Source organism: Leptomonas pyrrhocoris (assembly GCF_001293395.1).
Source record: "Leptomonas pyrrhocoris isolate H10 chromosome Unknown, whole genome shotgun sequence".
Taxonomy (NCBI): domain Eukaryota; phylum Euglenozoa; class Kinetoplastea; order Trypanosomatida; family Trypanosomatidae; genus Leptomonas; species Leptomonas pyrrhocoris.
The window spans coordinates 416,150-428,937 of record NW_015438375.1 but is presented as its reverse complement, the minus strand read 5'-3'; the positions used below and the strand labels follow the sequence as shown (position 1 = coordinate 428,937).

At 57.3% G+C, this 12,788-nt stretch overlaps 5 protein-coding genes across 7 annotated transcripts in view; all 5 read right to left on the bottom strand.

The window, feature by feature from the left end:
- ABB37_07605 (hypothetical protein) overlaps nucleotides 1–2,248 on the bottom strand; it is a gene marked incomplete at its 3' end in the record, with an annotated part of 2,897 nt that extends 649 nt beyond the window's left edge. Inside the window, exon 1 of one of the 2 annotated variants that reach the window (XM_015806304.1) lies at nucleotides 1–2,248. This exon is cut by the window's left edge and continues 649 nt beyond it. In XM_015806304.1, the coding sequence (XP_015655226.1) occupies nucleotides 1–1,604 (1,604 nt within the window). In that variant the 5' untranslated portion in view covers nucleotides 1,605–2,248. The other variant, XM_015806305.1, reaches the window with a different exon arrangement.
- A 563-nt stretch (nucleotides 2,249–2,811) lies between these two features.
- Nucleotides 2,812–4,412, bottom strand: ABB37_07604 (hypothetical protein; the record flags this gene model as incomplete). 2 transcript variants are annotated; one of them, XM_015806302.1, is made up of 1 exon in its annotated part: nucleotides 2,812–4,412. In XM_015806302.1, exon 1 carries the CDS (start codon nucleotides 4,183–4,185, stop codon nucleotides 2,812–2,814), a length of 1,374 nt encoding a protein of 457 aa, XP_015655224.1. In that variant the 5' UTR covers nucleotides 4,186–4,412. The 2 variants fall into 2 exon arrangements, with proteins under 2 accessions (XP_015655224.1, XP_015655225.1); XM_015806303.1 differs by having other exon boundaries at nucleotides 2,812–4,390.
- Nucleotides 4,413–4,792: 380 nt separating this feature from the next.
- ABB37_07603 (hypothetical protein) lies at nucleotides 4,793–6,064 on the bottom strand (the record flags this gene model as incomplete). The annotated part of the gene is made up of 1 exon (XM_015806301.1): nucleotides 4,793–6,064. The coding sequence occupies exon 1, from the start codon at nucleotides 5,906–5,908 to the stop codon at nucleotides 4,793–4,795; it is 1,116 nt and encodes a 371-aa protein (XP_015655223.1). The 5' UTR covers nucleotides 5,909–6,064.
- An 868-nt stretch (nucleotides 6,065–6,932) lies between these two features.
- Nucleotides 6,933–8,504, bottom strand: ABB37_07602 (putative serine peptidase; the record flags this gene model as incomplete). The annotated part of the gene is made up of 1 exon (XM_015806300.1): nucleotides 6,933–8,504. Exon 1 carries the CDS (start codon nucleotides 8,076–8,078, stop codon nucleotides 6,933–6,935), a length of 1,146 nt encoding a protein of 381 aa, XP_015655222.1. The 5' UTR covers nucleotides 8,079–8,504.
- Nucleotides 8,505–9,297: 793 nt separating this feature from the next.
- On the bottom strand, nucleotides 9,298–12,366 carry ABB37_07601 (putative DNA mismatch repair protein MSH2; the record flags this gene model as incomplete). The annotated part of the gene is made up of 1 exon (XM_015806299.1): nucleotides 9,298–12,366. The coding sequence occupies exon 1, from the start codon at nucleotides 12,151–12,153 to the stop codon at nucleotides 9,298–9,300; it is 2,856 nt and encodes a 951-aa protein (XP_015655221.1). The 5' UTR covers nucleotides 12,154–12,366.
- Nucleotides 12,367–12,788: the final 422 nt, after the last annotated feature.

The following is a 12,788-nucleotide window of genomic DNA, read 5'->3' as shown; positions in this document are numbered from 1 at the left end:
GCGCAGTAGTGAAGACTGGCGACGCCGCCGCTGTGGCCGTCAAAGGTGGCGATGAGGGCATCTTTGGCGCGGAGGTCGTAGGCGCAGGTGGTCCCGTGTGGCCCGTTTGACGCAACGGCCATGACGGGCCCCTTCACCGAAAGCCCCGTCACCTCCAACCCAGTGGGCAGGCGCACTGTACGCAAGAAATCAGAGGTGCGGCAGTCATAAATGGCTGTCGTGCCCTTCTGAACACTAAGGGCGACGCAGCTGCACTTGTGCAGCCACTGAACACACTTAATGCGGGCAGCGCTGTCGAGATCGACAATGCGCGCCGCCTGTCCGCTATCCCCGCTCCACGAGTAAAGGGACTGCCCCATGCCGATGGCAATGGCGTTGTTCGCGCCCCAGTCCAGCAGCTGCGTGGCATCCGTGGGGAACTGAGGTGCGTCCAACACGCGCTCTGGGGTGGTGTTGAAGACACGCGGGCCGCCCCCGCCGCGACTGCCGCTGCCCGACGTGTAGAAGGTGCGAGAGCGCACGCGGGGTAAGGCAACGGCGAGCCCGGCTGCGCTGGAGGAGGCCGCGGATGATCGGGTGCCTTTCGTCGTGTACGTCGTGACGCGCACGGAGGGACCGCTGGTGGGGCTGGCCGCGCCAAAGGAAGACGAGGTCGCCACCAACGAGCTCGTGTCTGCGAAGCGCAGCACCTCGCCGCCGAGGCCACGACGCACAGAGGCGGTCGACGCTACGGTGTCGACGTGAACGCCGTGTCCGCTGCTGCGTTCCTCGCTGCCCATCTCGCTGGTGCGTCGGCCCTCGCCGAAGTCGTCGACGGACGCGGCAACACCGCCGCTGATGTGCGATCCGCCCACGGCAGATGTTGGACGGCCGTACAAGAAGCCGCCGCCCCCTCCACCTCGACCGTCGTTCGCACCCCCGGCGGCAGAGGCGGTGGTGCGGTGGCCGATGAGGCTGCTGGCCAAGACGTCGTGGTAGAGCGACGTCACGTAGGAGGAGTCGTCGGACACGAAGGACTCAGAGAAGCTCGTCAGCGCACTCGACGCGGGGGTGGGAGAGACGGTGCTGGTGCCCGCGAAAGAGGCGCCGCCGACACCCGCAGATGCTGCTGCTGCTCCTGATGATGTCGAGTGAGCCGCAGAAGGATTGGGGGCCATGGCGATGCCGCTCGGCGGGGTAGGCGGCGCCCCGACTGCGGCAACCACAGCAGCGGCATTGCTACCACTATTATTCAGCCCGTACGCCCCAGCGAGGTTGCGCGGGGAGCTGGCGGAGGACTGCGAAAGGCACGCCGGGGATGAAATCAAATTAAACGACGAGATCGACATGTCGATACCGGCGCGCTGAGGGATGTGGCGGGAAAGGCGTTGCGGTACACTGCTGCGGCCCTCTTCCTCCTCCCACGCTTCGTGGTTACAGATGTTGCTCGCCGTGGCTTCCGCAGGGAACGCGGTGCAGGACAGCCGTGTCCGCGCCTCGACGCGACCGCTGCGCCGCGCGTGACGGCCGTCGTACTTGAATAGCTTTGCGTCCTTCTGGTGCAACGTGAGGCGGCCGGTGCTCTCCGGCGACTCGGAATTGCGCTCTAAAGTCCACTGTTGCATTCGTTGCGCAAGTGGACAGTGGGAAAGGGAAGAACAGAACAGTGAAACGCCTTTTTTTGTTGGTCAGCCAGCGAAGAGTGGGGACTCCTCAGAATACTCAAAAAGGGGAAAGAAAGGGAAAGTAAATGTACAAGTGCGTTTAGTGAAATCTTAAAAAGTAACAAAGAAAGAAGAAAGAAGAAAGAGGGATCTAGGGGAAAAAGGCAATAGATTTGGGTACAATCAGCGGAAGAAGATGCACGCTTCTGTGGGTGGAACAGGAATGAATAACAACAACAAAACAAAGAAAGAAAGAGGGGGATGACCTGGCGGGGGACAAGCAGGTCAACAACTACCGCAACGCCGGCGAAGTTGTACCAATGAAGGCGCGTTGAACGAGGCAGAGACGGACCGTACGTGGGGCACGAGAAGAACAAAAGGGAGAAAAAAGGAGCTTTGAAGAAAGCAAGAAGAGTCTAAGTTGCACGAGAACCGGCAGAAAAAAAAAGATTTCCGTTCTTTTATTTTCTTATTTGTTGTTGGTAGATGAATGCAACGCCTAGGACGCTAGAGCTGTAGGAGGGTGGAAAGTGACACGTCAGGACGGCGCAGCGTCGAAATCGTCTGTGACAGTTTTTCGGCCGCCTGTACGTCGAAGGTGCACTCCACAATTGAAACAGAAGGCGAAGGTAAGAAAGAAAAATAGAGAATAGAGTGAACAGAGTCGTGCATGACATTAGAAAACAAATGAGGCAGCTGCTTATGATAATTCTCTCATCAGCGAAAGGAGACGAATGCCAGGTTTCTTCTGCTCTTTCTGTTTGTCACTTTCAGCCAGAACAACTGCGACAACGGAAGAGATTGCGCTGCATCGGCGTGTCGCTGAAGGCGAAGAGGCGCTTCCTCTTTTTGCAGTCGAGAGCGCCCACCAGCACTCGCTGCTTCCACGAAATCGCCTGTCATTCGTTTTCTGAAGAGTAAGACATGAATTTATCTCTTTTAAGCGGTGTAGTTCTTAGGAAAAAAGAAAAGTGCCTCTGATTTCCATCCACCAAAAGCAGTTTTTTTTTTAAACCCCCTGCGACGTCTCCGTCTTCGGCCGCCTAACACGCGCTGAGTCGTAGCGCGTCTCGACACCATGGAAAAGCAAGCTCGCTCTCCTTCATTCTCTCTCTTCGCGCACACCGGTACTCCGCAGCACAGATTCCCAGCAAACGCTTCTGCGACGTTACGCCAAACGCCGCGGCCGCTCTACCGGATTGTACATATCGGTCGGCTGCACCGACGAAACGTACAGGCCGAGGTGTCGAACCACGTCATAGGCCAGTGTGCCCTCGCCGAGGGACTGACGAAGAAAGGGGTACACGGACCAGTAGTAGTCGGGAGGAATGAAGAAGCCCAGGCGGTGCAGCAGCAGCACGGCGGTCACGTCTCCCGTCAGCATCGCCACCATCCCTGGCTTCACGGACTGCGTGATAATGTTCTTCGCTGGTCGCACCGGGCGCGCGTCGCGGAAAGCAAAGAAGTGGACAAACTGCTCAAACTGTGTCCGGCGTTTCTTCCAGTGCTTCGACAAATCCGTAATGACCCGCGTTTTGTTGTCGCGGATGGCGTCGAACTTCAGCATAGCGTTCATGGCGGCCCACTCCTCGTGCGCCGTGACAGGTGGCAGCGGCAGGTGATAGCCCTCCCCGCAGAGGTACTCCTCGACTAAATGCACGACGCGTGGACTACGCTCGGCGAGCAGGCGTAGTCGCATCGAGCTCTGCTTCGCCTCAAACACCAAGGCAAGCCGCAGCAACGACTCAACGACCAGCGCCGGCTGCATGAGTGCAGTCCCAAGCTTGGTGGACATGGCGAATTTTGACGCACGTTGAATGATTCGTTGGATGGCAGGGCATGGCTGAGGGCCACCCTCGGCACAGATAGCGCAGTTGTAAAGACGAGCGTGGGCGATGTCGTCTTCCGTCTCCGCAGTGACGTTGGACTCCGCCGCGCGTGACTGCCCAAAGGAAGAGAGGAGAGGGCTGACGTAGGTGCGGTGCTCTACCAGTTGCGTCGCCGCGTCCACATTCACGTACTCCAGCGCGTGCGGTAGCTCTAAAAGATGTGCGAAGCCCTCCGGGATTTTTAGAAACGGCGGGTGGTCAACGATGGGGCCACGCGTCACGTACTCCATCGCTGCAGGTCGCAATGACAGCAGCAGCTGCTTCGTATAGCGAATAACGCCATGGTGCGCTGCTGCCGCGGCTGTATTGTCATTCGAATCGGGAGGGGAAGAGGCGGCAGAAGACGTCGACGCCGCAGGTGCGGGCGGGGCCGTGGTCAGCGTCAGCACGGGCGTCTGAGCGGCAGAGTTTAGGGCGGATGACGTGACTGTTTGCTTCGGTGGAGACGGCGGTGCCGCCGTGCTATTTAAGTTGCGCAAACGCTCCGCTGCGGTGAGGTGAGCGCCGTTGGCTGAGACGGCGGCAGTCGTCATGGAGCCCCTCGCAGCTGTGGGGGCCATGATCGGCGGCGTCGTGGGTGGTGTGGGCCGTCGACGATGGAGCGTCTCTGCGATGGCCGACGACGGAACGTACGCACTCGCAGTGGGATTCATGTTGGGCTATTGACTACAGGACTAATAGTGGCAAGACCAACACATGTTACAGGATGTCAAACACCAATCAGGAAGAATGTACAGTGCCGCCTTTTTTTTTTAAAGGCAGGTGTGGAGCACGAGTGCAAGAGCAGCGGGAAGCGCAGCCCTAGCGAATAAGAAACGGGGCGAGGCTGCTGCGTGGTGCAAGTGCGAGAAATGCGCTGTGTGACGTGGGAGAGAGACCTCACAACAGTCAACAACATCGGGAAAGGAAAAGTAAAGGGAACGCAAAGGAGGAGGATCGTAGGGACTGCGCAAAGTGTGTCCAGTGAAGAGACAAAGTAGTAATGGGAATTAACTTCCGACAGAAGACGTCATCACTGAAGGAGTGATCATGCGCCGGTGGTCGACGCGAGCCCTTCACAAAATTTCGTGCTGGCGTGCACAGTGTGCTTTGGGGCGAATGGACATACATTAGAGCAAAGCAAAACAAGCAGAATCGAAAGTCTAAAGGAAAAGGGGAGGGGGAGGGGGAACGAGCTACTCTAACTGAAGAGCTGCAGCTTTGCAACACACGATGGAGAGCACGTGTCAGCACGCAGAGGAGAAGTTATAGAGCTGCCGCCTAGTCCTCGCCTTCGCGGAGATGCGCGTACAGCGGGTTGATTGTATCGGGCAAAAAGGCCCGCTTCTTGACCCACGGCGGCCGAAAGGTGTACAACACGTAGCCTTCGTTCGTCAGCACATCCCACCCTTCCGTGACCTTGGTGAGGTGAAACTCACGGATCGCGGCGTTGTGCAGCAGACACGCGTTCATGTACTGCAGCAGCGCCGTCACCTGCGCCTTCTCCAATTTCTCCAGCGAGAAGTACACGGCGATCAGGTCCTCTGCGGTAGACACCACCATGGGCGACGCCTCCCGCCAGTCCGGGACGATGGAGCGATACAAGGCCTTAACACAGTCACCCAGCATAAAACGGGTCGGCATGTCCAATCCACTGCCACCGGAGGGAACAAACGGCTTGCCCAGTCGCCTGCTCTCGTTGAAGAAGTGCTCCTGTCGATACGCCTCGGCGGCGCTATCGTACAGGTCACGTTGCAGCGGTTCGTCCGTGCTCTCGGGGGGCTTTCGCTCCGTTTTGGTGTGTCGGTGTGTCCGCGCCGCACGCGCGTTCGCCGACGACTTCGCAGCGTTCTTTGTTTTCAAAGTGCGACTCGAACTTGGCGAGGCAGCGGGCGGTGTCGGGTGCAGCGTGGTGGACAGCAACGCGTCTCCGCTGGAAGTGGCTGATGCGGTCGGGTAGCCGTGACTGATGTCACGCGCCGCGTAGATTGCATCCAGCGCCATACTTGTTCGCGGAGCTTGCCGAGGGGCACTGTTGCGACTGCCGCTGTTGCTTCGCGTACTTGCTGCAATGCTTCGACGCTGTGGAGACCGCTGACCCGATCGCTGCTGCTGCTCCTCCTGTTGCCTTTTTGAGGAGGAAGACAGATGCGCAGCGGACAAAGAGGACTGCGTCGTGAAGTGCAGCGAAGCGGTCGAGTCGCCGGCCAGGGCGAGGCCGTCGTGTGTGGCGGCGAGGCCGTGCGCCTGCGACGCCGCGATAAACAGCTGCTCCGTTTTCTTTTGCCTCTCAAGCTGGAGAGCGCTGTAGCGGTCGATGAGGTGGAGCGGGACGAAATCGCTGTCGTAGTAGTCCTCCATCTCAGCGTAGCCCGGGGCATCGCGAAGGCTCTGCATTGCCCTGCGTGATTTCTTTTTCCAGTGTGTTTGTATGTGTCTACGTAAATAGCAATAATTATCTAAAAAGACGTGTCTGCGCAGCCACAAGAAGCCGCTTCTACCGCAAAAGAGAAAAATTGCTTACCCTTTAAAAAAAAAAAGAAATAAATTTCTTAGAATTGCGCCGCGTGTGCAAACGTTGGGTTGGATGCAAAGCGCCGTTCATGTACGCGATGGTGACCGGGGGCGGAAAAGGAAAGACAGTGAGAACGAGAGACAGCGGCAGGAGTAAGCGCGAGATGCACTTCTTACAGCAATGGAGGGAGCAGTTGCCTTCAGCTGAACGAAGTATACGAAGCGCGAGAACGTTGAGCGACGCACAGGCGCCAGCAAGCTTTGAGCTCTACGAGGGTTGTGTATATCTCTAGATGTCCAACTTATTGTCGAAGATTGTTGGTTGCAATAGCGGGAAGACGAATTGCGAGTTTAGCGTCTTGAAGAAGAGCAACGAAGAACATTTCTTTTTTAAAGAAGGAACAATTGGGAGGGGAAAAACATCCGTTAGTACTCATCGATAAGCAGCTGGGACACTGCACTGAGGAAAAAGCCCCCCCCCCCTGCAGGAGGCAAACGAAATTCTTCATGGCTACCGCATAAGAAAGCGAAACAAGACAAAAAGAACGCATGGTGAGATCAAGTTTGTTAGGGAGAGGGAAGGGACAACATCAGATTGGAGCTTGGGAAAGGCATCAGCGGCCACCGCAGCACAACACCGATACGCCAACACCGAACGAGAAAAAGCAAAAAAAAAAGAACAAAGGCTTCTGCAAACGGTGTGCCGCTCACGTCGGGCAGCCTGCAGAGAGGCAGACGAACGCCGGACGGCAATGGCGGACGAGTGTGTCGTAAAACAAAAAGGAGAGAGGCCGACAAAAATATGTGGCGCACATCACAGGCGAAGAAAACGGTTAGCCTTATTTTCCATTTCCCGATTCCTCACGCAAAGCGGCGACCCCTCTATCAGAAATATTTGCGCATTCGTCTACTTGCCCCGCTCAACAGAGAACGCCTTGGCAAAACGCACAAACCACGTTACCGCCTGCCCAAACATCTGCATTTCTCGATTCTCAATGTCGTTGTGCCCGCAGCCCGGGAACCACTTGTGAAACGTGCCTATCTGAGCCTCGTGGGTGCCAAAGCCGACGTCGCGGGCAGCGTCGCTGCGGATCGCCTCTGGAATTGCCGCATAGGCGCGCCGATAGAGATCGTAGACGCTGTCCAAATCGCCAGGCGCCGGCGGATACCACGGCTCCGCGTTGCTCACATGTGCCCCGGATAGAGACTGGTTACTTCTTGCGCTGGACGACGCCTTCAGCGGGCTTTGCGCCGCGCTGCCGTCTTTCCGTCTCGCTGCTGCTCTCTTGCGGTGGCGCTGCAGTCCCTGTAGCGTACTCGCACGGCGCTCATCGATCGTCTCGAGCAGCTCGCAGGAGCAGTGATAGGGCACCACCCTGTCATCCGTGCCGTGCATGATGAGGACCGGACACTCCATCACCACCTTCACGCGGCGGTAGTTGGGGAACAAGTCGACACAACAGCAAAAGGATGGCAAGCAACACGACGACACAACACGTAGACAGGAGGTGAAGGTGGAGATGAGAATGAGCCCGCCAATTTCATTGTGATGCTTCTGGGCAAGATAGCACGCAGGGCCTCCGCCGACGGAGCGGCCGACGATGATGATGCGGTGCGCTGGGTAGCCCAATTTGAGCACCTGGGCATACATGTCATCGGCATCGCTGTACACCGTCTTCTCCGTAACGGAGAAAGACGCGGTGCCGCGCGTGTCGAGGCCGCCTGAGAGGCCGTAGCCGCAGTAGTCGTACATGACCACCGCGACCCCAAAGGAGGCGGCGAACCACTCCACGTAGTGGTAGCACCCGCCCAGATCCTCGGCGTTGCCGTGGTGAAACAACACTACCGTAGCGGTCTGCGTCACCTCGCGGAGGCGGTCCTGCGTGACGCGGCCACCACCAGGTGCGACGTGGTAGTAAGCAATGTGCCGATCATCCTTTTTACGAACAAACTCCATGTTGCACTTGTTCTGCTGTAGCTGCACCGCCTCCAACGAGTTCGCGTTGTTTGGCGGCGCAAATACAATATTATTTACCAATATCTGCAGCGCCATGATGTCAGATCTACAAATAATAATAAAAGATTCAAAAGGAAGACTTGACGACCAGCAAACACATCAAAACAAAAAAGATAGCAAGAAGAGACGTGGCACCGCGCTGCAATCGTTTCTCTGATCAAAAAGAAGAAGAGAACGACAGCGCGAAGTGAGAGCTCGAGACGTTGACAAGAAAACTAAAAAGAAACTTGCTTGCGGGTCTACCGAATGTGATGGAGGCAGACAAGCAGAAGAAACGTGCTTGCTGCCTGGGAAAAAATTCGTTGTTGCGGTGTTCTACCTTGTCGCTCGATGTTTTCACGATTGTGTGTCGTTGCCTCCTACTCGAGGGAAACAAACAAACAAAAGAAGATTGGCACCCACAGCAAAAGCTGCGACGGGCGGTGCGGAAGCGTGTAGTGTGCGCGGATGTACCTACGCACTACCCGATTAAGGGAGAGAAGAAGAAACGTGCGACGAGGGGATCAAAAGATTAAGCAGTAAGGAAGAAGTAGAGAGATTATATATGTATATATATTAATCGGGGAATAATCTACTGATACGTTGCATCGCTGCAGCTGCGGCTATCTCAACTCAACCGCTTTTCGACCTTGTCTTGCTCCCGCAAAAACAAAAAGGAAACAGCGAGATGCCGATCACACAAGCGCCGCAGCTCTGAGTTACTCTCCAGGCTGCCGTTTTTCCCTTCAACGAATGCATAGGGTGCTGCGCAGCCCAAATAAAAGCATCGCTCCCGCACAAGGAAAATCCTTCCTTTGGAAACGAATTCTTCTTTGAGCTTCATCCTCTTCAGGTAGTTCTATGATAGTGTCCGCGGGGAAACAAACAGCAACAGGCAAACAAAAGCACATAAACGGACGCATCATTGCATCTATGGAGGTGTGGCACCTTTCTTTAAGGTGTACTGAATAGGCATTATTTTGATTTTTGCTATACCTCTCCACACGTATCATACGCGGAAAGAGGAAGAGCGTGCACGAGGGATGGCAACCTCAGCTAAGATTTCACGTTGTCGCAGGCGCACCTACACAAGAAAAAAAAAACACAGCGGTATCGTTAAAAGCTTTCTTCTTTGGGCGGCACTTTATTTTGGCATTTTATATTAGGCATGACAGCGTCGGGAAGCGACTCGATGACTTCGAGTTCGTCAAGGCCGTTCAACGATGTCGCAGTCATCTGCGTGTCTTGTTCCGCGTACGCCTCTCTCCGTCACAGTCTATGAAACCTCGGCCAGGTACGGTTGAACGAGCGCGTTTTGCAGCACCTCCAACTTCAGTCGCTGCACCGCCGCGTCGCGCGTCTCGCTTGGAGCCTGCTGCTCCAGCTCGCGCAGCCGCTTCGCGTAGGCTGACACGGCCCGCACCACCGTTGCATCTGGAGCGTTGTTGCTGCTGCCGCTGCGGATGCCTTCCTTCTCGAAGGTCTCCCACTCCGCCGCCTTCGCTTTGGCGCGCGCAATCACCGTCTCCGGCATATTCGCGAGAGCGGCCACGTAGAGACCGTAACTCCGGCCGCACGGCCCCGGCTGCAGACTGTAGGAGAAGCGCAGCGTGCCGGCCGCCTCATCAACGTCGGCGCCGAAATGGGCGTTTTGTATCGCCGCGCACTGCAGTGGAAGCTGGGTCAGCTCATGGAAGTGAGTGGAGAAGAGCAGCGTGGCTCTCACCCGCACCACCACGTCTTGCGCGATCGCCCACGCCAGGCCGAAGCCGTCGTACGTCGATGTGCCGCGACCCAACTCGTCCACAATGGCCAATGTGTCCTGTGTGGCACCGGACAAGATGGCAGCGGACTCCAGCATTTCGACCATGAAGGTGGACACGCCCTGCGCCAGGTGGTCCGTCGCCCCCACGCGGCACATCACGGCGTCGCGGACCTGCACTTCGGCTGCGTCAGCCGGCACGAAGCAGCCGGCCTGAGCGAGGACCACGGCGACGCCGACGCTGCGCATAAAGGTGGACTTACCACCCATGTTTGGGCCCGTGATGAGCAGACCGTTGGCCTGCTCCGTGAGGAAGAGCGAGTTCGCCTTGAAGTTCGGCTGCCGAAGCTCCACCAGCGGATGACGAAGGTTCTTGAAGGAGAGGACCGGGCCAGCACCGCCGCTCGTCTTGAGAGCACCTGCGGCGAGTGCTCCGCCCGCGCTCCCCTCCTCTTTTTTCACCACGGGTGCCGCTGCTGTTGCCCTGGTGTCGCGCACCGCGGGACGAACCATCGGCCGCGGGCTGTCCTTCACGACAAGGGCCCAGGCCACGTACACGTCCAAGGTGGCGATGAGCTCCTTCGCGTCGTCCAGCACCGGCAGGTAGGACGCGATGCTGTCGATCAGCTTCCTCTTCAGGTCCTGCTGGCGCGTCTCGTAGTCGTCGTTGATGCGGCGGTACTGCTCGCTGAGGGACGCCATCTTCTCCGAGACGAAGCGCACGCCGTCTTTTGACGTGCTCACAGTGATGAGCTCTTTACTGCTGCGCAGCTGCCGATCCTCCTTGCGCGAGACTCGAAAGACGTAACCATAGGTGCTGTGGTACTCATACTTCAGCTGCTTCTCGTTCCAGTCGTACTTGCGCAAGACGTGCGCGTACTCGCGGTCGATCTCCTTCTGCGTGCTCGTCAGCTGCTCATGCAGCTCCTGTAGCTCGTCGTCGAAGGAGGAGTTCATGCGGGCGGCGTTGCGATCGCTGAAGTCGACAGTGACCTCAATCAACGTCTTGAGGTTCGCCATGTGCTCGTTGATCTCCTCCATGGGGGCGATAAACTCATCCTTCAGAAGCTTTGATTGAGAGCCAGTGTAAGTACCCAGCACCTGCAGCGCCGCCGGCACCACGTTCACGAAGTTCAGGAAGGCCTGCGTGTCCTTCAGGGCAAGGCTGCGACGTTGCAGTCGCCGATTGAGGCGGTCCATATCACCGCACCGCCGCAGCACCTGTGCGACAAGCATGTCTCGTAGAACTGGACTCTCCACAAAAAGCTCGACCATGTTCAGCCGCTGATTGATGTCCTCGGCAGACCGCAGCGGCTGCAGCAGCCACTGCCGCATCGCCCGCGAGCCCATGCCAGTGTGACAGCGGTTGAGCCAAGAGAAGACGGAGGTGGGCAGCGACCCACGTGGTTCCGGTTTCTTACTCACCAAGTTCAGCGCCTCAATCGCCGCGCTGTCCAGCTTCATATAGGTGGATGGCACGATGCGGCGGAGATAGAAGGCGTGCTGGTTCGCCACATCCATGGCGTCGATGCGGCCTAAGATGTTCTCCACGGCGTGACTCGCCAGCGGGCAGAGGTCCAGCGTCAGCCGCTCCTCCGGCACACGCAGGATCTCGGCCAACGCACCCAGCCCTTTCGCCGCTGCCTCCGACTTCATCTGCTGGCGCACCTCACGCAGCGTACTCACCTTTAGTTGAACCCCGCAACGCTCGCAGATGCGCCGCACCGCGATAATGCGGTCATCTTCCTCCAACACGGGCTGCCCGCCAGCCGCGGCAGGAGGCAGCGTCACCGTCAGCAGCAGCTCCTTGAGGTTTGTCTGCGCCACCAACGCGTCGAGACTCGTCAGCTGCGGCGTGTCGACGTACTCGGTGTAGCTCAGCAACCGCAGCGTCGTGTTCAGCGCCGTGAAGCCGACCAGCACACCGGTGTCCTGCCGCGCCCCGAAGACGAGAGAGCCGCTCGCCAGCAGCTGAATCTCTGCCTCCTCAAACTCAAAGAGCGAGGCTTCGAAGTCGGTGATGTTGCCAGGCGAGCCGCGCTGCCGGCACACGTAAGGACCCCCTGCAGACTCGCGCTCGTAGAACTCCACGGAGGCGCCGCGGCGGAGCAGACAGTCGCGAATCATCTCCTTACAGAGCGCATCGTTCACGACGACCACGTCCACAGCAGAGGAACCGCTCGCCGTCGTGGACCACTGTTTGAGGACGGCGGTGGACTTGATGTACTCCTTCGCGGCGAAGGTGGCCCACCAGCCGAGAACGTAGCAGCCGGGGTTGTTGCCACGAGAAAACAGACGAAGGCACTGACTCGAGTCCGTGCCGAGGGAGAGGAACGTCTGCACGATGCCGCCATCGCGTTCGTCTGTCATTTTCGTTTGATCGTTTCTCGTGAGGGAAGGAACAAGCACGGAGGTGTCGCACGGTGAATCCGGCTGAAACGTGTTCGATAAAGTTGTATGTGGTGTGCTGCCTATCCGAATGGTTTCTGCAGCAGAGCTTCGCTCCCTTTTTAACGCCCGTGTGCAAGGAGCGGCGAAGCACTCGTCAGATGGCCGTACTCGTGTGACTCCTTTTCTTTTCCTTTTTGTTTGGAAAGCAAGTCCCCGAAACTAATAAAACCAAACAAAAAAAGGAAGAGGCGAAAGAAGAGATCTCGCTATATATGTTAGAAAAAAAGACTCTCTCTCACCGCAACTGCGTACAACAGCCGCAACAAATAAATGCATATATATGCAGAGAGATTTTCAGCGTCCTGTTTCTTGGTGCTTCACGGCGGCCTCTACGTCACCACTGCGACGGCCAACTCTTGGCTTAACGAGCGCGACATACGAAGATCGTATTCGCCCTCACGCTTCCACTTGCAGCTTGCCCAGTCACAGCGCTATTTGCTATTCTTCATATTTTTTCGCGTCAAAGCAGTACGTTTCCTCGACCGCGAGAAAGTCCCTTGAAAAGCATACTAATAATAGTGACAAGAAAGGCGAGAAAAGGTTTGAGAACAACA